This window comes from Periplaneta americana, chromosome 4, assembly GCF_040183065.1.
Source record: "Periplaneta americana isolate PAMFEO1 chromosome 4, P.americana_PAMFEO1_priV1, whole genome shotgun sequence".
Taxonomy (NCBI): Eukaryota; Metazoa; Arthropoda; class Insecta; order Blattodea; family Blattidae; genus Periplaneta; species Periplaneta americana.
The window spans coordinates 5,652,218-5,674,844 of NC_091120.1; the positions used below are offsets into that span (position 1 = coordinate 5,652,218).

At 34.1% G+C, this 22,627-nt stretch overlaps 1 protein-coding gene across 1 annotated transcript in view; it reads left to right on the forward strand.

The window, feature by feature from the left end:
* HGTX (HGTX homeodomain transcription factor) overlaps nt 1–22,627 on the forward strand; it is a 279,836-nt gene that overhangs the window by 142,292 nt on the left and 114,917 nt on the right. The window contains exon 3 of the mRNA XM_069824996.1: nt 10,507–10,661. Coding sequence (XP_069681097.1) covers nt 10,507–10,661 — 155 coding nt within the window. The remainder of the gene's footprint in view (nt 1–10,506; nt 10,662–22,627) is intronic.

Here is a 22,627-nt window from a genome sequence, read left to right on the forward strand (position 1 = left end):
AAAATGTTAAATTATTCCGGGGGGAAAAAATCGTATTAGTTCTAATCAACTATAATGAAACTGTAAGTCTTCAATTTCGCATACTATAATATTGTACTATTGGTTTTAATTTTTATTTCAATTAGGCATTTGATTTCTAATTTTGAGCCATTTCTTGTAATACCTGATTTTTGCCAATTGTTTTTACTAAATAATGTATTTAATTCGTAAATTTTAAGCCATCTCTTAGTATAGCTATTTATTGCTTCTAAAATAACATGTTTAATATTTATTTAAATATATATATATATATATATATATATATATATATATATATATATAATTTGAACTGGTAATGGAAATTACGGGAAAACGGCTGAACGGATTTTAATGGGTGACCCCTCATTTTCATGCCTGGCATCCAAAGTTTTTCGGAAAAGAAGTAGTTTTCAGTGAAATGTCAATTTTCCTACATAATTTTCCTATTTTCCAAAATCCATCTGTCGTCAGTTTTGAGAACTAGCTAATTGCATTTAGGAGAAGCGAAGCGAGGATCAAGTCGGTCGTGTTGCATTTCAGAATAAAACAAAACACACACTACAGTAAACAATATTACACGAAGGCCATGATCTGCAAGAATGCTGACATTAATTTGGTTATTAAAATTTAATTGGTTATTAAAAACTTAACTTACTAAAAATAATTTGAAGGTTCGATTCTGGGTACAGCTGTGTATTGGATATTAAAAACTACAAAACTTGAGATGGTTTGATGACATTTTTACCATTAGAAATGAAATATTATTGTAGTTAATGCCATGATGTGACTATTTTTCATTAATTATACATATTAATGCTGTATTGATGATATGAAAGTGAAACGTTAGATGTAGAGAATATCTTAAATTAGATTTTGATTTCTATATTTTACTGAGTGGCGGCTATATAGCTATAAAACTTACGTAAGATAATAATATTATTAAAAATCAAATATTTTTATAGTTATTAATCAAGTGGGGTTGGGTCTTTTTCATATATTTAATGGCGGTGTGGTGTAGATATTTATATGCGTGCTTCTCTTCAGTATTGGCTCGAGAGAGAGTATCTTTCATTATTATGGAAGCAAACAACTTTCAGAATGTCTGGTATTCTTCATTGAAAATAAATCTTAAAAATGTTTATTTGAACGTCTAATGAACTTAGTTTGCAGCATTTGCTGCACAAGCCACTGGTATATATATATATATATATATATATATATATATATATATATATATATATATATATATACACACGAGTATTTCTTCCTATAACCATTAGATATAAATATAGAGACATGCCTTGACGCTTTATGAAACGATCCATTCTTTCATTAAGGTGCATTCTTGTACATAATTCATGTGAATTGTAACCTTGACCACAATTTTGTATTATAATTGTATTATTGTTTATTGCTTATAAAATATGTATCTTGATACCAACTATAACCCTAATATACCTCAGGGTGAAATAGGGTTTATTAAATTGGACAATAAAAAAAAAGAATTGTGGTTTCTTTAGTGAGAAGTGGTTACTTTTGTGACTTATTTCACAACTGGAATTTTGTTACGTCAAGATTTAATGCAGTACTTTCCTACTTACGAAGTTTTGTCGTTTTAGTAACACGCTAATAAAAAGAGATTCATTGACAAATTACAAATACAAACTCGTTCTTGGTGGTCGACAGTTGCCATTGATCTGATGTTCTCGGGTTCAAAAACCACGGGAGGGCGATGAATTTTGAAGGCCAAAAAAGCTTCAGTCTAGGTTCCTTTGGGAGGGAAGTAAAGATGTGGATTCCATGTCGTAGGTTTATGGTATAGTAGCCTATATAAAAATCTCTGGTAGGCCTATAAGAATCAAGAAAAATCTGAGCGTGGTCAAGAATAGGCTAATATTCGTCAGCTACTTCTTAGCCATGTTGACTTTCATTAGATAATTGAATTAAATGTCCGAGAAATCTAGGCCTAACTATTTATAAATGTTAAATGTTATGTTTTAACGACGCTCGCAACTGCAGAGGTTATATCAGCGTCGCCAGTGTGCTGGAATTTTGTCCCTCAGGAGTTCTTTTACATGCCAGTAAATCTACTGACATGAGCCTGTCGCATTTAAGCACATTTAAATGCCATCGGCCTGGCCCGGGATCGAACCCGCAACCTCAGGCACAGAAGGCCAGTGATATACCAATTGTGCCAACCAGGCCGACAACTATTTATATAATCTAGTAGTAGGCCTAATGCAGATAACATTATTATTATTATTATTATTATTATTATTATTATTATTATTATTATTACTAGCCATACCCGTGCGCTCCGCTGCACCTGTTAGAAATAAATATAAAGTAATTACATAATTAAAATAGGACGTTTGATCCAGGGAACAACTTTTACAACAGCGCAAGATAATCTGCTTCGTTCATTACCCAATTTTTTTGCATTGCATTTATTGCATATGTATTTTATGTATTTTAACACGATTCAATTGAGCATAGTTAAAATTTGAAATATAAAATAATGGATTGCTAAGCTAACGTACTATTAGTGCATACTAAATCAATACACACTCGTTGTTCGTTGATTCTCCGAGATTAAAATGAGTGTACATAAATATTATTTTAAGAAATACAGAAAACGAATGTACAAAATAGGCTATCTAATTTTCTGTGCATAAAAAGCTATTTTAATCTTACCTGTCCTCGATTTACTCAGACGTTACTGTAATAACATTATAGCATTATGTCCATCTAGAGAAACTACACTTTCCAATGGTGAAATAATAATTAATTATACAAATCGGTTAATTTAGCTTCTGGTATTACTTCATACAAACACAGAAACATTCTCTGTAGGCTATGTTTAATAGCTTTCGATTGTTGATGTCCAAGGCCCCTGTTTCGATTGTTGTTGTCCAAGGCCCCTTATAGACGAAGTCATTTGTTCTTAATTCATTGCATCGTCTTAGATGGCGTTATTTTAATTTTAAAACTCATTTATCTCATTAAATATCAGTCCTATCAAAATTTTGTAAAGAATAAAACTTATCGGAAATCGTTTTTAAAGAAACTTTTGTTATGTAACATTTTTCACAAAAATCAATAATAAGCGAGATATTTCGATTTATTTAATTCAGGCCCCCTTATAACCCCCCTTTTAAATAAAGTATTTTGAATGCCATGTAGCCTAAAATCTAAGTTATAACGAAGTTAATTTATATTCCAATTTTCATATAAATCGGTTCAGCCATTATCGCGTGAAAAGGTAACAAACATACAGACAGACATACAAACAAAAATTTCAAAAATGCGATTTTCGGTTTCAGGGTGGTTAATTATATATGTTAGGACCAATTATTTTTGGAAAATCAAAAATTACCAGAAAAATTTCGGCTACAGATTTATTATTAGTAGGCTATAGATTATTATTATTACATCTCAACCACTATAGACAAAAATGGCTTAACCATGACAATAGGATGGACAGTTCCAGACTCCCAAGACAAATTCTCCTCTATATACCACATGGAAGACGATCTTTGGGACGCCCCCTGAAAAGATGGACGGAGACCGTAACAGGCCACTAGGCCTAATACCTGCAAGGACGATGATGATGAATAGAAGAGATCATCCACAGACAATGAGACGACGAAACAGGTATAATGAGATGCAATTGATTATTATTATTATTATTATTATTTAGTCAACTGTCCGTAGACAGGTTTGTGCCTCACAAGTGACACCAATAAGGCATCGCTCATTAGGAAACTAAGCCAGGAGATAATGGGGTAGGTTGACCAGTTCCTTTTCCTTTCCATTGTGTGCCTATACATTGCTGATTAGATGCACTGGCCTATTACACTAGTCAGACTTCAGATGCATACAAACAATTGTTCTTCCTCTGACACATATCGTCAAGTGAGATGTACTGCCTGGTAAAAATAGATGAAGGCGCTATATCAGGGATAAATAAAGCATTTAAAATTAATTTGCTTTGAAAAGAAACTAGGAATTATTTATAACACGTACACATAGAAATACGTGCAGATTACACGATTTCCTATAAAGTTCAGTCTAATTTAGATATCGTCGACACAAACAATTAGGCCTATCAGTGCTTTTAAATAAGCTAAAACGCATATTTTCATGATATGGTCATCTGATAGGCTAACTTGGTCAACCTGGGCAAGTTCCACTGTACAGAGGTTAATCAGCAAAAGTTCTCTTCACCCTGAAAATGGATTATTCGTGCTGTTTTGTTCTCCTATCTTCTCGTGGTAGACGTCAGTTTATTCTTTGCTCGTTTCTTGCGTGACAGATTAACATAAAAGTCTTATAAGGAATTTATCTGAAAGATCTTCATAACAGCATTTACCTCATGAATCATTCTAATGGAAATTAACTTATACACAGACCTCTGTGTTTTGTTTTTTTCACGTTTGTTTGCTATAACCTAACTTATAGGCTATTTTTCTTACGTTTAATTGCTAGTCTACATGATTGAAAGGATATTAGTTGTGTCCTTTAAATGTGCACAAATTTGACCCGAACAAATGTAACACTGTAATATTCCTTTGCAGGACGAAATGTTACACTTGTTCGGATTAAGTTTCTGGACGTTTAAAGGGCAAATTTAATTATTCATTATCATAATACACTGCTCTCTTAAAATGATTGAGCATACTGGAAATTAAATCAGGTTTTTCCAAAAACACGCTATGAAATGTTTTATGTAAAACAATTCTTATTTCGAAAAGGAAGCAAAAAACGAGCAACACTGTATAAAACTTTTTTTGTTTGAAATATCTCGAAGAGTAACCCCCTGTAAGCTTATGTTTATTTTTTTAAATTCTCTATCTTCGCTTGAAGCGTCAACACATCCAGAAAATGTGCCTTTATCCCACATTTTAAATACATCTGCCGCGTCTCTGTACATCTGTCTTTTCCGAACATGACGTTAAAAATTACCCCTACTCGTTTTTTGCTTCCTTTTCGAGATAAAAATTGTTTTATATGAAACATTTCATAGCGTGTTTTGGGAAAGCCAATGGTTTTAATACGATGGAAGAGTAATGGAACGGAGAAAAATTCTCTCCGGCGCCGGGATTTGAACCCGGGTTTTCAGCTCTACGTGCTGACGCTTTATCCACTAAGCCACACCGGATTCCACCCCGGCGTCGGACAGAATCGTCTCAGTTTTAAGTTCCAACTCTTGGGTTCCCTCTAGTGGCCGCCCTCTGCACTACGTCATAGATATATATGAACCTAGGACCGAAGTCCACATATGTGCTGAGGTGCACTCGTTATGAGTGACTAGTTGGCCGGGATCCGACGGAATAAGCGCCGTGATTTACGCATATCATGAACGGATCCCGGCGCCGGAGAGAATTTTTCTCCGTTCCATTACTCTTCCATCGTATGATGACGCAGAATATCTGCATGGAAATATCATATGTAGGCCTACTTCGGTACATTAAAATAATATATACAATGGTTTTAATTCCCAATATGCTCAGTGAATATAAGAGAGCAGTGTATTATGATAATACATGATTGAAAGAATTTTAGTTTTGTCGTTTAAATATGCACAAAAATTTTATCCGAACAACTGTAACACTGTAATATTCCTCTGCTGAACGAAATGTTACACTTGTTCCGATTAAAGTTTCTGCAAATTTGAAGGACAAATTTAATTATTCATCATCATAATACACCGCTCTCTTAAAATGATTGAGCATATTGGAAATTACATCAGGTTTTTCCAAAAACACGCTATGAAATGTTTTATGTAAACAATTTTTATTTCGAAAAGGAAGCAAAAACACGAGCAAAGTTTTATTAAACTTTTTTGGTTGAAATATCTTTAAGCTTATGTTTATTTTTTAAATTCTCTACCTTCGTTTGAAGTATGTATGTATGTATTTATTCACACTGCAATGGGTATATACCCGGTGGCAGTGGTAACTAATTACACTCAATAATGACAATAATAAACTTATTAATTAAAAATACAATTAATAATAATACTAATAATTAATACTAGCAATAATTAATAATAATAATAATAATAATAATAATAATAATAATAATAATAATAATAATAATAATAATAATAATAATAATAACAGGGAATATCCTAAATTAAATGAAACGATCACTTAAAATAACATTTGAAATAAATATAATTTGTATCTTAAAACTAGGATCGAACTAAAACCCACGAGTATGATGTGTTCATATCTGCACAAGTAGTCTACCTTTCATCACTACACTCATTTCGCTGTCAACTCACTCACTGCACTGGAACTACGACACATTTCACTGATTTTATCCTGATTTCACTAACACTTCAAAAACATTTCACTGTTCAAATACTTTGCACTGCCACTATAAACTATAAAGCTTCACTGACAGGAACACGTTTCACTGACACAACACACTTCACTGACACAACATACTTCTTCACTGATACAACACACTTCACTGACACAACATAATTCTTCACTGATACAACACTTCAATAACAACATATCATTTACACCCTTTAAATACTGTGTATAATTACCGTCTATTAGTAAGGTCCTTAAGCCTATTTTTAAATACATTTTTGGTTGTTGGTAAAGCCTTTAGTAAGTCTGCAGGTAAAGCATTCCAGTCCCTGATAGTACGATTGAGAAAAGAAAACTTTCCAGTGTCCGTCCTCTGTCTTCTTTCCCTCAATTTATATGAGTGGTCGTTCCTTGAAGAGTAATTTGGCGGCTCTCCAGGTAGGCTCACCTCTGTATGTTTTGAACAGTCAACATATCCAGGAACTGTGCCTTTATCCCACATTTTAAATACATCTGCCGTGTCTGTGTACATCTGTCTTTTCCGAACATGACGTTAAAAATTAACAAATTCATTGCAACAAATTTGTCCTTGTCGAAGCTAGCCTGTCGCTGATACCGGTATAATTGCTATTTCCCAAGAACCTTAGAGAATAGCTTGAGGGGAATACAAGTCAGCCCTGGTGCGATGCCATCAATCATTTTTATGTGTTACTCTATGTCTGCCCTTCTTTTTGCGGTTTTAAGTCGCTCTCACTTCTCTTATTTGACTCTCATCTCATTCTTTATGGACCATTATTATCTCTTTCCCACCTCCCGTCCCCCTCCTTCGCGTGGCCGCCATCTTCAGCCTTGCTTTCCTCCCCGCGGAGCATCTTGTACTCCCCTCGCCCGGCCTTAATAGCACGACCAATCGCGACGCGCAAGCGCTCACGGGCAGCCAATCCCGGGGCTCCATTCTCGTTGTCGGTCCAGTCATTATTGCCGCCATAATAAACGTTATAATAAAAAAACACGACGAAGTAAGAAGGAAGGAAAAAGTGAGACTCCATTTTTCTGATATTCTTGGAAAGACATGATGAGGTACTTTTGGAGAGACGACTCAAAAAGGAACAGACCGTACGAGGAGAGGGAGTTCTGGGCGCGTATGCACGGCCTGCTTGTTAACTTAAATTGGCGTACAGTCGCGCCAAAGTCTGTTCGGCTTGATATAAAAACAAAAGACGGAGCTCCTCTCTTTTCGAGTACGTTTGTGTAGATAAGAATTCCTCAAGCCTTAAGTCAAATGGAAGATGTTTATTTACCTTGTACATAACACAACTTTGAACTGCGTACTAAAAACTACGTCTATATAGTGCGTAGTCTAGTATTTCCAATTCCTATTTTGTGACTGACAAAATACTATATTTAACTACAAACCTACTCAAACTGTAGGCCTATTCGAATCCTGAAAGAGCTGAATGTCAGTAGGCCCATGCTATTTCAAGTAGATTATTTATTATTAGACTATTATTATTATTATTATTATTATTATTATTATTATTATTATTATTATTATTATTATCTTGGAGCAACAGTAACAAATATAAATGACACTCGGGAGGAAATTAAACGCAGAATAAATATGGGAAATGCCTGTTATTATTCGGTTGAGAACCTTTTATCATCCAGTCTGCTGTCAAAAAATCTGAAAGTTAGAATTTATAAAACAGTTATATTACCGGTTGTTCTTTATGGTTGTGAAACTTGGACTCTCACTTTGAGAGAGGAACATAGATTAAGGGTGTTTGAGAATAAGGTGCTTAGGAAAATATTTGTGGCTAAGAGAGACTAAGTTACAGGAGAATGGAGAAAGTTACACAACGCAGAACTGCACGCATTGTATACTCCACCTGACATAATTAGGAACATAAAATCCAGACGTTTGACATGGGCAGGGCATGTAGCACATATGGGCGAATCCATAAATGCATATAGAGTGTTAGTTGGAAGGCTGGAGGGAAAAAGATCTTTGGGGAGGCTGAGACGTAGATGGGAAGATAATATTAAAATGGATTTGAGGGAGGTGGGATATGATGATAGAGACTGGATTAATCTCGCTCAGGATAGGGACCGATGGCGGGCTTATGTGAGGGCGGCAATGAACCTCCGGGTTCTTTAAAAGCCAGTAAGTAAGTATTATTATTATTATTATTATTATTATTATTATTATTATTATTATTATTATTATAAGCCCACACCTGTGGAGTAACGGTCAGCACGTCTGCCGCGAAACCAGGTGGCCCGGGTTCGAATCCCGGTCGTGGCAAGTTACTTGGTTGAGGTTTTTTCCGGGGGTTTCCCTCAACCCAATACGAGCGAATGCGGGGTAACTTTCGGTGCTGGACCCCGGACTCATTTCACCGGCATTACCACCTTCATTTCATTCAGACGCTGAATAGCCTGAGATGTTGATACAACGTCATAAAATAACCCAATAAAATAAAAAAATATTATTATTATTATTATTATTATTATTATTATTATTATTATTATTGTGAGAATTATAGAGGAATAGCAGCGATTAATACTTTTAGTTGTTTATACCGAAAAATAATCAAATATTATCTAGAAGAAAATTACAAGGATTAAGAGAATGAAATACAGCATGCAGGCTTCAGGTCAGGGAGATCTACACTGGACCATGTGTTTGTGGTGAAACAGTCAATAGTCTGGGACAATAGATTCATTTTACATTCGTATATTTAGAAAAGCCATGTACAGAATTATGGGTCTCTATCACCACGGCATGGCTCGTCCTCACGTCCTCAGATTGCGAAACTTGGACTCTCACTTTCAGAGAGGAACAGAGGTTAAGGGTGTTTAAGAATAAGGTGCTTAGGAAAATATTTGGAGCTAAGAGGGACGAAGTTACAGGAGAATGGAGAAAGTTACACAACGCAAAACTGCACGCATTGTATTCTTCACCTGACATAATTAGGAACATTAAATCCAGACGTTTCAGATATGTAGGGCATGTAGCCTTTACTTTTTAAGTTTGTTCTAGAGTAAGCTTATGCCATTAAGAAAGTACAGGATAACAGGGTTTGAAATTGAACGGGTTACATCAGCTGCTTGTCTATGCGTATGACGTGAATAACTTATGTTAGGAGAAAATCCACAAACGATTAGGGAAAACACGGAAATTTTACTTCAAGCAAGTAAAGCGGTAGGTTTGGAAGTAAACCTCGAAAATCAAAGTATATGCTTATGTCTCGTGACGAGAATATTGTACGAAATGAAAATATAAAAATTGGAGATTTATCCTCCGAAGAGGTGGAAAAATTCAAATATCTTGGAGCAACAGTAACAAATATAAATGACACTCGGGAGGAAATTAAACGCAGAATAAATATGGGAAATGCCTGTTATTATTCGGTTGAGAACCTTTTATCATCCAGTCTGCTGTTAAAAAATCTGAAAGTTTGAATTTATAAAACAGTTATATTACCGGTTGTTCTTTATGGTTGTGAAACTTGGACTCTCACTTTGAGAGAGGAACATAGGTTAAGAGTGTTTGAGAATAAGGTGCTTAGGAAAGTATTTGAGGCTAAGAGGGATGAAGTTACAGGAGAATGGAGACAGTTACACAACACAGAACTGTATTCTTCACCTGACATAATTAGGAACATTAAATCCAGACGTTTGAGATGGGCAGGGCATGTAGCACGTATGGGCGAGTCCAGAAATGCATATAGAGTGTTAGTTGGGAGGCCGGACGGAAAAAGACCTTTAGGGAGGCCGAGACGTAGATGGGAAGATAATATTAAAATGGATTTGAGGGAGGTGGGATATGATGATAGAGAATGGATTGGTCTTGTTCAGGATAGGGACCAATGGCGGGCTTATGTGAGGGCGGCAATGAACCTCCGGGTTCCTTAAAAGCCACAGGTAAGTAAGTAAGTAAATAAGGTCTACGCCACGTAAGACGACTTATTTGTTTTTAATCTCCTAAAACTAAATTGTATGACATAAAATTCTGCTTCCGTCGACATTTATGATGCATTACTATAGTTCGGTGACACAAAGAATTACGAACATGTGTATGCACAAGACTTGACGTAGCAGTAGACTTGAAGGTGTTTGCTTCTCTCTGTTGCAGTGGGCCCTGGCAATATGACGCTAGTCGATAAGGACGGCAAGAAAAAACACACGAGGCCGACATTCAGCGGGCAACAGATCTTCGCACTGGAGAAGACGTTCGAGCAGACCAAGTACCTGGCGGGACCTGAACGGGCGAAGCTCGCCTACGCGCTAGGCATGACTGAGTCACAAGTTAAGGTATGTGCCTGGCTTCCTTGTAAATTATTATTCATTATGAACGATTCAATTAAGATGGGAATTACACCATTGGCCTGCAAAAATTTAGTGAAATTATTCTTTTTATATCTCAGTTTCTATAGAAACTAAATGAACAAAACTTTTGATGCTTAATATACATACATTACACTTTATAAAACACTATTCGGAATATTAAAATAGCTGATAATTACTGTATAAATGATATCAAATTTGCATTATATTTTTGTGCGAGATCGTGCGTATTTGCTTGTTTTCCGCACAGAACCAATACGCGGTAAGTGTGAAATACCACATTCAGTATTCCCAACGTAACACACATAACAATTTCCCTCTTCTTACCGCTTAAGCGCGACATTCATTTTACTGTTTTAGGCTTTTAACATATTGTTTTTAGAGACGTTTAACATAGTAATAATTATAAATTGGAAACTTACCACTGCAATTTCACCTTAATTGCAATGTTAATTATTGTTTTTAAATATTTGCAAAAATTAAGTAAAATCTACTACTCCACGAAACTTATTGCATTCCTGATACAAGTAACATTAAGGAAGCCGTGAAAAAATCAACGAAATTCCAGATGCCGATGTTATTACTGCAATATGTTATATAAATGATATTGTTAAAATATTAAAATGAAAAATAAATCATTACGTAACCTTACCGTTTGTTTTAAGTTCGCATTTATAGACTGGGGGGAAAAAAAGACAGACGTCTATCACGGCCTGCTGGAGTATAGTAAACACAGAAAACATTTTACAGCAACAATGTTAAAGAAAGATATTTTGGTTTTCCGACGTTGCCGTCATTAAACAGAAACCAACATGGAGATTTCATTGCAAATAATTAGAAATTCGTCTTTCAGGTATGTAATAAACGATCTTCGCACAAAATAATGTACGATACACTAGCGGTATGTTTGTTTTTATGTTCTCGGAAATTAAAAAAAGCTCAACTACGTTTCGCTTTTTCAATCTTTTCCTCGACCATGAAAACGTCAACATACCGCTCTTGTAACGCATATTAGTATTACTGCAATGTTTTAAAGACTTACAACAACAACAACAACATAGTCTAAGATCTTTTACCTATTCCTTCAGAAATAGTTATTTATGGTACTTGTGAGGTAAGTGCATCTTTCCACTCGCGCAATAAAGATCACGCTCACAAGTACCATACGTAATTTTATCCATGACCATAAGAAAAATTCTGTTTTATAAAAGAAAATATGTTGAAAATAAGTCCTCATATAATCACATATCATGGTATGGATTTTAGAAACTATACGTGTACTAGGTAGGTCATGATGTAGGAGGCCATGATTAGTGAAGAATGGTATCTAAGGCGTTGGATAAATAACAAATTATAATTAATTATATAATTTTAATATATATATTTTCATTTTAAATGTGTATTTTCGTCTTTTTTTAAGTTTCAGGGATTATTTAGAAGTGTTCACGGGACTAATGTGATTAAAATAATTTCACATTTTACTTCTGTAAACTTAAGAGGAATATTAAAACGTAATTAATTATCGTGTCTGTTTAGCTCAGTTAACTAACGCGTCTTGTTATAAACTTCACAGGTTCAAGTCCCCTCGCCTCCCAAAAGGTAAATTATTACAAATTAAAAAAAAAATACATATTAGATATGGATGCAATGCACAAATTACGACGTAGTAAATAGAGAAAAGAGAAGGAGATTGAGTGTATGTATATTTAAGAAATGGTAATAAAGAAGTGGAGGTAGTGACATCTAGTAACTAATATATTAACTTCTTGAGTAACAGTTGAATGGAAAAGTATACGTGTGTGCCCGGTACTAGGAAAATACTAATGAACTGTGAGATAAAGTTCAAACTGTGAGGTAAAGTCTTTATCTCACTAGTGGAATAAAGTAATGTTGAATAAAAGCCTACTTTACAAACGCAAAAGTATTTAGTAAAGGCATGTTTTTCCTTATGGTCATGGATAAATATTTTTTAATAAAAAATTTTAGACAATATAATATTGAGGGTAACGATTAAGAAAAAACTATTTCTTGAAGGAATAGGTAAACGATTCTAGACTATGTTGTTGATGTAGGTTTTTAAAACATTCCAGTAAAAGAATAATGCAGATATTTAATTAACTGCATATTTTATTACCTATTTAGCAAAATTTTTTACGCTTGATATTATTTTTAAAGGTAAGTTATCAGCTATTTTAATACACTGAATAAGCCTAGTGTTTTATAAAGTGTAAAATATGTAAGAGTATATTTGACAAGAGAAGTTTTGTCCATTTAGCTTTTATAGTAGCTGAGATATAAAAACAATTTCACTAAATATTTGCAGGGCAAAGGTATACCTCTCCTTCAAAGTAGTTTTAGTACAGGAGAATTTATTATTTTAAAACTCGTTTAAGTAGTAGCACCGACTTGGACTAACAGGAAGAAAGAAGAGAGGGTGCAGGCGAAATCACGGGCATTAAGAAACAATACGCGATATGAAAGAAGGGGTCACAAAGATCGTTACACATGAGAAATATCAATTAAAATATAATTTAAACACAGAAAAATTTGACAACATTGAGAACATAATAGGTAGTCTGTACTGTAATAGGTGCTTTCCTCAGTACAGAACATAGTTAGGGCCTATAGGACTTAACACTGCAATTTAAAAACTATGTAGCCTATAAAGAGATGATAGGGAATTCGCAGAATGCCTGTAATTGCCTGGAACAATTAAGTGTTGTTTGTGTTATAATTTCAAATAATCGTAGGTCGCCGTTTGATGAGGATCATCTTAGCATAGTCGTAAGACAAAGAACTTGAACTTTTAAAAACAAATGTAGCATTCGCTGCTGAAGTCACTAGTAATATCTTGAATGTAATACATACGATGACATTCAAACTTCATTTATTTTTCCAATAATTTTATATTGCTGTTGCTAAGGATGCGCGTACGGTTTTTATACGGAAATGATAACATAAGCTTAATATTATTTTGTGCGAGATCGTGCGTATTTGCTTGGTTTCCGCACAAAACCAATCCGCGGAAAGTCTAAAATTCCACATTCAGTATTCCCAACCTAACACACATAATAATTTCCCTCTTCTTACCGCTTAAGTGACATATTGATTTTACTGCTTTAGGCTTTTAACATATTATTTTTAGAGACGTTCAAATTATAAATTGGAAACTTACCACTGCAATTTCACCTAAATTGCATTGTTAATTATTGTTTTTAAATATTTTCAAAAATTAAGTAAACCCTACAACTCCACTAAAGTTACTGCATTCGTGATGCAAGTAACATTAAGGAAGCCGTGAAAAAATCAACAAGATTCCAGACTCATCATAGACTGGGGGGGGGGGAAAGACACATAATAACTTATCAAGGCCTGCTGAATTATAGTAAACACAGAAAACATTTTAAAGCAACAATGTTGAAGATAGATATTTTTTTTTGCAAATATGCCGTCATTGAACAGAAACCAAGATGGAGATTTCATTCCAACTAATTAGAAATTCCTCTTTCAGGTATGTAATAAACGATCTTCGCACAAAATAATGTACGATACACGAGCGGTATGTTTTCTTTCAATTCTCGGAAATTAAAAAAGCTCAACTACGTTTTGCTTTTTCAAACTTTTCCTCGAACATGAAAACTTCAACATACCGCTCTTGTAACGCATATTACTATTTCCAGAATATGTGCACATGCCTGCTTAAACTTTCCGAGTTCAAAAAAAAAGGTTTATAGGCCTATAGTTGATCTACCTCTGATTGAGGTTCTGGTAATGTCATTAATTTCAGGGGGTTATTCTTTGAGATACTTCAAACAAAAAAGTTTCATACAATTTTGTTTGTTTTTGCTTCTTTTTCGAAGTAAAAATTGTTTTATATGAAATATTTCATACCGTGTTTTGTGAAACCCATTGATTGAATTCCCAATATGTTCTATCAATTTAAGAGAGCAATTTATTATAATAATAAGTGATTGAAAGTATTTTAGTTTTGTCCCTTAAATGTACAAAAATTTGATCCGAACAAATGTAACATTGAAAACTTTCTTTCCAGTTATATTTGCCCGGTTGAAATTTCTGCACATTTAAAGGACAGAGCTAAAATCCTTTCAAACATTTATTATCATAATACACTGCTCTCTTAAATTGACTGAGCATATTGGGAATTAAATCAATCTCTTTCCCAAAACACGCTACGAAATGTTTCATATAAGTTTAAATCAATTTTTATCTTGAAAAAAGAAACGAGACGAGCAAAATTGTATTAACATTTTTGTTCGAGATATCGCCAAGAATAACCTCCTAAAATTAATGACGTTACTTATGGTTCACCCTGTATATCTTACATGACGATATGTGTCAGAGGAAGAACAATGAGTATTGGACTAGGCCTACATCTTAAGTCAGATTAATGAACTACTGTACTATGTTACTAGTCAGCGATGTAACTATGCAATGAAGGGGGAAAGGAAATGGCCACCCTGCCCACTATCTCCTTGCTTAGCTGCTCATGTGTGATGACTTATTGGTGTCACTTATGAGGTTTCAACCAGGCTTTGAACTGTTGGCTAGAGAAGACACATAGGCCTACTTCTTCCTTCATATCTTTAACTTCGTATTCTTCTTTCTTCAGATCTTCAAGCCCTTATAGCCCATTTTTTGATCTTCAACCCCTTATAGGCCTATTTCTTCCTCAGATGCTCAACTTCTTAGAGCCTACTTTTTCCTTCATATCTTCAACTTCTTATAACTTGCTTATTAATATTTTCCAATTCGTACACTTTTTCATTAAGATCATTAACTTCTTACTTCGTCCTTCACATCTTCAACTTCATAAGTTTATAGTCTATATTTTTCTCTTCAGAGTATCAATATCCTGTACGTCTTCCTTCAGATCTTCAAATTAATAAGTTTAGGATCTATATGAGGGGCTCACAACCAGAGTGGACCAAGTCCACCAGTGGTCAGTTTGTGGGATAATACATTCTCGGATGAAGAAAACTTAGATTTATTCATTGTTAAACGAAGTCCATAACTCATTTGTTACTCCACAGAGGACAGCATTTCCTATGGAAGGTGAAGGTTGCTAAGCGTGAGCCAGGAACTTTAAGACTCAAGATCTCAGAACTATACCAAATGGACTTGGTCCACTCTGGATGTGAACCCCTCATATATTTTTTCTTCATTGTTAGACTACTATTTCCTGTACTTCTTCCTTCAGATCTTCAACTTAATTAAGTTTAGGGTCTATATATTTTTTCTTCATTGTTAGACTACTATTTCCTGTACTTCTTCTTTCAGATCTTCAACTTAATTAAGTTTAGGGTCTATATATTTTTTCTTCATTGTTAGACTACTATTTCCTGTACTTCTTCTTTCAGATCTTCAACTTAATTAAGTTTAGGGTCTATATATTTTTTTCTTCATTGTTAGAATACTATTTCCTGTACTTCTTCTTTCAGATCTTCAACTTAATTAAGTTTAGGGTCTATATATTTTTTCTTCATTGTTAGACTACTATTTCCTGTACTTCTTCCTTCAGATCTTCAACTTAATTAAGTTTAGGGTCTATATATTTTTTCTTCATTGTTAGACTACTATTTCCTGTACTTCTTCTTTCAGATCTTCAACTTAATTAAGTTTAGGGTCTATATATATATTTTTCATTGTTACTATTTCCTGTACTTCTTCCTTCAGATCTTCAACTTCTTACAACTTACTTCTTTATATCTTCCAATTCGTATACTTTTTCATTAAGATCATTAACTTCTTATTTCTTCCTTTTGATTTTCAACTTAATAAGCTTATACTATATAATTATATTTTTTCTTCAGAGTTTCAGTTTCCTGCAGAAGACCTAAATCTTCCTTCAGATCTTGAACTTCTTGTACTTCTTCCTTAACATCTTCAACTGTTTCTGATTCTTGAATTACACATCTCAAACTTTCACTATTATTACATTTTACGTGTGTTCTAGTTCTTTCTATAGGTTTTCAACTTTATCTCGTTTTCCTATTTCATGGCTTTAATATTTTCTTTTTCGAAAGTCTTGTTTTAAATCCATCGAAAAGAAGTAGGCCTAGTTCTATATGTAATGAATGAAAATAGAATTACGAAATTCGAAAACTGGTCATATTAGCGACATATCAATCTATATAGGCTATTTATAATTACTTAACAGAATTGAAGTGAATTATGCAGCACTAGATGAATCATTAATATCACAAGAACGGGCCGCCGTCTGCATTCAACGTACAACGGCGGGAGGGCCCCATGACAGCGCGATGGAACAAACTGCAGTTTAATGCGCCGGGCGTAGCAAACGACAGGGGCGGCTGCTGAATCAAGTGTTTATGGGACACGGCCGCAGTACAAGGAGACATAACTCAGGAGCTGAACAGAGACATCGATTTGCAAGTTGCGTCAACCTGCGCTTCCTACGCGACAGCCATCAGCATTCTTCGCATACCGTGGCATAGAGCAGGCATGTCGAAGCGAGCCATGGATGGCATTTGCCACAGCCATGGTTCGACTCTCTACTTACTTCCAAACCTATCTCTTTACTTGCTTCAAGTAAAATTCCCGTGTTTTCCCTAATCGTTTGTGGATTTTCTCCTAAGATATTCACGTCATCAGCATAGACAAGAAGCTGATGTAACCCGTTCAATTCCAAACCCTCTCTGTTATCCAGGACTTTTCTAATGGCATATTCTAGAGCAGCGGTGACCAAAACTCGAACGGCAGTGATTACACGCGACAGATAGTCTATGAAGTAAGGAGACGGGGGAGAGTTACATGGCATGAAAACTACAACCAGTGGTGGTTCGTGCACTAACATTGGGTTCATCATCAATCCCGCGAATAAAAATCGTAAGCTTCGCTGTATCAGTAATGTCACTATTTTCATCAAAAACCGATTAAAAATATATACAAATTTTCTTGTTTTCTTTTTTTTTTTTATTTTCCTCATGATCACAATCAGAAATTTCCTGAATTCTCTTCTGCATATTTAGTCGAGAAATGCACAGTTTTCCAAAATTAATTAACAACTTTCATTGGACAAATTATGTCAACCACCTTGATCATTACGCTTTTATAAAACTCTCCTCCGTTGGAAGGCATAAGAGAACGACCTATTTCGTTCGTCACTAGATAGCTGGCTTCCTTACATTTATTTATGTCATCCTTCTCTCCATGACGATGATTTAAGGCTGATTTTAGTTCTTGGAATTTAATAGCTCGTTTCATTACTACACTAGCATGTAATATTCATTCAATTTCTTTATATTATTATTGTTATTGTTATTATTATTATTATTATTATTATTATCATTATTAATATTACTGCTGATACTGATAAAGCTATCAGTAATGTTATTATTATTATTATTATTATTATTATTATTATTATTATTATTATTAAATGAATAACTAGTAAATAACTGATAATAGTCATCAAAAGATTAATTAAAATGGAGATATGGCGTAACTATTTTATCATTCAAGGGAAGATTAGGCCTATATATTGAGGCATGTATATGAGAATTATAGTAATACTTGCTGATAAATAATAATAATAATAATAATAATAATAATAATAATAATAATAATAATAATACCTGTTATGCCTGTGTATTCAGCGTAATGTCGCTTCTATATAGGCCTACTACTAATTGAACCGTTGAGCAAAGCAACATAATTATTACATTTTCTCCGATAGTACAGCGAATAAATTCCTCTTCCCATTCTGTACGAAACTTTCTGTTCCTGCTCGTAGAGACAGAGGGTTTGTAGAGCGACATGGTACCGACACTGCTTAACTTCAGTACGTGAGCGAGACAGGAAACTCCCCTTACCAGTATGAAAGTCTTTGATTACACGATGTAATCGCTATACCCAGTTTGGTCACCGCTGTTCTGGAGCGAAGTTAAAAAGGAATTAATAATAATAATAATAATAATAATAATAATAATAATAATAATAAGCTTAATAATAATAATAATAATTATTATTATTATAATAAAATATGTTAGGAGAAAATACACAAACGATTAGGGAAAACACGGAAATTTTACTTGAAGCAAGTAAAGCGATCGGTTTGGAAGTAAATCCCGAAAAGACAAAGTATATGATTATGTCTCGTGACCAGAATATTGTACGAAATGGAAATATAAAAATTGGAGATTTATCCTTCGAAGAGGTGGAAAAATTCAAATATCTTGGAGCAACAGTAACAAATATAAATGACACTCGGGAGGAAATTAAACGCAGAATAAATATGGGAAATGCGTGTTATTATTCGGTTGAGAAGCTCTTATCATCCAGTCTGCTGTCCAAAAATCTGAAATTTAGAATTTATAAAACAGTTATATTACCGGTTCTTCTGTATGGCTGTGAAACTTGGACTCTCACTCTGAGAGAGGAACATAGGTTAAGGGTGTTTGAGAATAAGGTGCTTAGGAAAATATTTGGGGCTAAGCGGGATGAAGTTACAGGAGAATGGAGAAAGTTACACAACACAGAACTGCACGCATTGTATTGTTCACCTGATATAATTAGGAACATTAAATCCAGACGTTTGAGATGGGCAGGGCATGTAGCACGTATGGGCGAATCCAGAAATGCATATAGAGTGTTAGTTGGGAGACCGGAGGGAAAAAGACCTTTAGGGAGGCCGAGACGTAGATGGGAGGATATTAAAATGGATTTGAGGGAGGTGGAGTATGATGATAGAGACTGGATTAATCTTGCACAGGATAGGGACCGCTGGCGGGCTTATGTGAGGGCGGCAATGAACCTTCGGGTTCTTAAAAGCCATTTGTAAGTAAGTAAGTAAGTAAATAATGATAATAAATTATAGATCTACTGGACAGATAAGTTATTTCCATTAAGACACTGTAAATAAAATGTCCTCCAAAATAAGGAATTTATTTCTTGCATCATCACGTACTCAAAATAAGTTTGAACACCACTGAGCTATCTTCGCAGCACGGCAATCCAACCACCTTGCTCATACAGCCACTCACGAGTGCAATTGGCTCTGGCAACAGCAAACCTAACCTCACTCTAGCTCGTCTTTTCATATGTAAATTGTTATGGAGCTGTTTAGAGCCAGCCGGGGCTTTTAACCCACCCAATTGCTTTGTGTCTTGATTAGATTCAGTGCGCGGAAGCTACAATACGGGGAAAAGAGGGGGGGTTGGGGAGAGGTAGGGTGTGTTCGGGGAGAAGGCGAAACACAGAGAGATTTTTACATTGAGCATCATTTCGGAATGAGTATTATACAAAAAAGAAATAGATGGAAAAGAAAATAAGAGATTTCAATGTGGTAGACATGCCTCATGGTATTACGAAGTTAAAAGACTACTCAAATCCTCCTTCCACTCCCTTAAGGGCTGGGTTGCTGCGTTTTACTCATCTTAAAACATGACTAAATATACCACTAAATCCTCAAGTGATCTCTATAATATGAGTTTTTACTCGTGGTTTTTAAGTGAACTACTTTGTTAAGGCTGAGCGAGATCCGCGGCAGCTAATCAACACAGGACAAAAGAAATGAATGTGAAAATAATAATAATAATAATAATAATAATAATAATAATAATAATAATGCAGAGATTTATATAAGAATGTTTATATTTTATATACATAATATGTATGAATAAGCATACACAGACACACACTATACTATGCATAGCCTATGTTGTAGGCTTTTCACGAAAAACCGGCATATAGCGAAAAAATACAACATTACACTCCCTGTTATGATTATTCGTGAAATGACTAATAGTTCAGGAAAATCACTTAATTTAATTCTTTATATTACCTGACAAAATGTATAGGAAAATCCGGCAAGTAGTGAAAAGTTAGGATTAATTTATAAGCAACCCACTTATTTAATGATCAGTCGTCTAATAATGACTTATATTTCAATACAGAAATAACAAGGAGCAATATTTTACCTTCTTTACTGTTGAAGAAAGCTATAGGCTTACGCCTTACAAAAATAACAAAAGATGGGTTTAAGCGCATATTTTACACATGGAGTTTGTGATTTAGGTTTCTGGTACACTGGTCTGCAAAACAAATGATAAGTCAAAGTCGCTTCGCTTAGAAAACAATAGAAATAGAGATACACAGAAGGCTTTGCATTTAAAATAATTATACAAACACATCTGAACTGCTCTGAATTTTCTAAAGAGTATTTATCCATACAAAGGAGAAATGTGTATTTAATTATTAAAATTTAATGTTCTCAGAAAATTTTGTTTTAGTCGATTACTTAAAGATAAGATGCTGTATCAACATATGCGTTAAAGAATCAATAAAAAATATAAAAATCAGACTAGTACAAAGTTTCATACTTCAAACTTTAAGGATGATAAGAAAATAGGGCATAATATTTTGGACAAGATGTTGATTGGAGCCGTACACTGAACAATGCGGGTTCTGGAACTGCAGAGCAGGGATTTGATGATATGTGGAACCAAATAATAATAATAATAATAATAATAATAATAATAATAATAATAATAATAATAATAATAATAGGCCTAATCTATAGTCCACTAATAAATTTGCAACCAAAATTTTTCTGGTAATTTTCGCTTTTCCAAAAATAATTGGTGTTAACATGTATAATTATTAATCATCCTAAAACCGAAAATCGCATTTTTGAAATTTTTGTTTGTCTATCTGTCTGTCTGGATGTTTGTTACCTCTTCACGCGATAACTTAATGGCTGAACGAATTTGTCTGAAAATCAGTGATAATAGTCCTATTGCTGTTTATACAATAAATGGGTTTTTTTACTGTCTATGTCAGTGATGCCAACTGATGGCCATAGGAGCAAGCGCGCGCTTTAGAGCCCAGGAGAGCCTGAGCGCTTTACAACGGAAAGGAAAGAGACAGACGAAAGAGGTAGTATATGCCGCTTGGTCGAGCTATATACAGGGATGGCCAGCACTGATTCAATGGGTAAAGGGAAGAGAACTTATTAAAACTGCATCCATGTTAATTTTTAGATTTGTCTGAGAAGTATCAGTGCATTATAAGAATGTAAGTTTTAATTTTAATGCTCATTTTTCACGGTTTGCTTTTTTATTCAAAGGGAATATTTTCTCAAATTTTTTTTACAGAAAAGTGAAATTTTCAGATATGTTTGTTTAGTAGCCTTACAGGTATTAAAACAATGTTTTCGTAAATTTAATACATCGTAAATACGTATTACTGAAGATGGTGTATTAAAATTATTGAAAATATTCGCATGGAAAATGTTTGTAAGGAAATGAATTAACAAAGCAAATACTGTTACATCAGAAACAAAAGATATGTGCCTATGTGTTGGTAAAACGTCAGCTCTACAGCTTCAGCAGATTTCGAGATAATTTAATATTCTGATAACAGAAAGTTGCGCAACAATATCACCTAAAAGCATAATGCGATAAGAGTTTTATTATGTAATATTAGTTACAGTTAAAACATATACCTACACAACTTTGCTTTGTACTATAATATTGTTTTGAATGCTTTTATAAGGCTAACGATACCATCAATATCAATTTCAACTTATCATGTCATATTCAGTGTCTTTCTTTGGGATAACACTTTCATTATGAATGATGTGTTTAATTCACTTATTACAGTATAGTTGTAGTTATTATGGAATTTATGTGAATATTCCTTCTTTACTCTTTATTATGTTATTAACTTTTAAAACACAACTGCAATATTAGGCTAAGAAATAGGTGTTAGTACTTTTGTTTTAAAGACAATATAGAAAATAACAAACAGAAAGAAGCCATAAAAAATAACGATATAAAATTTCACGTTCCGTTTGAAGTTTGTGCACCACTGTTTTCTTAATCCAACAGGCTGCTTATTCCTCCTAGCATACCTAGCGCTTAATGCCCGCGCACGACGTCAAGGTCAGAAAA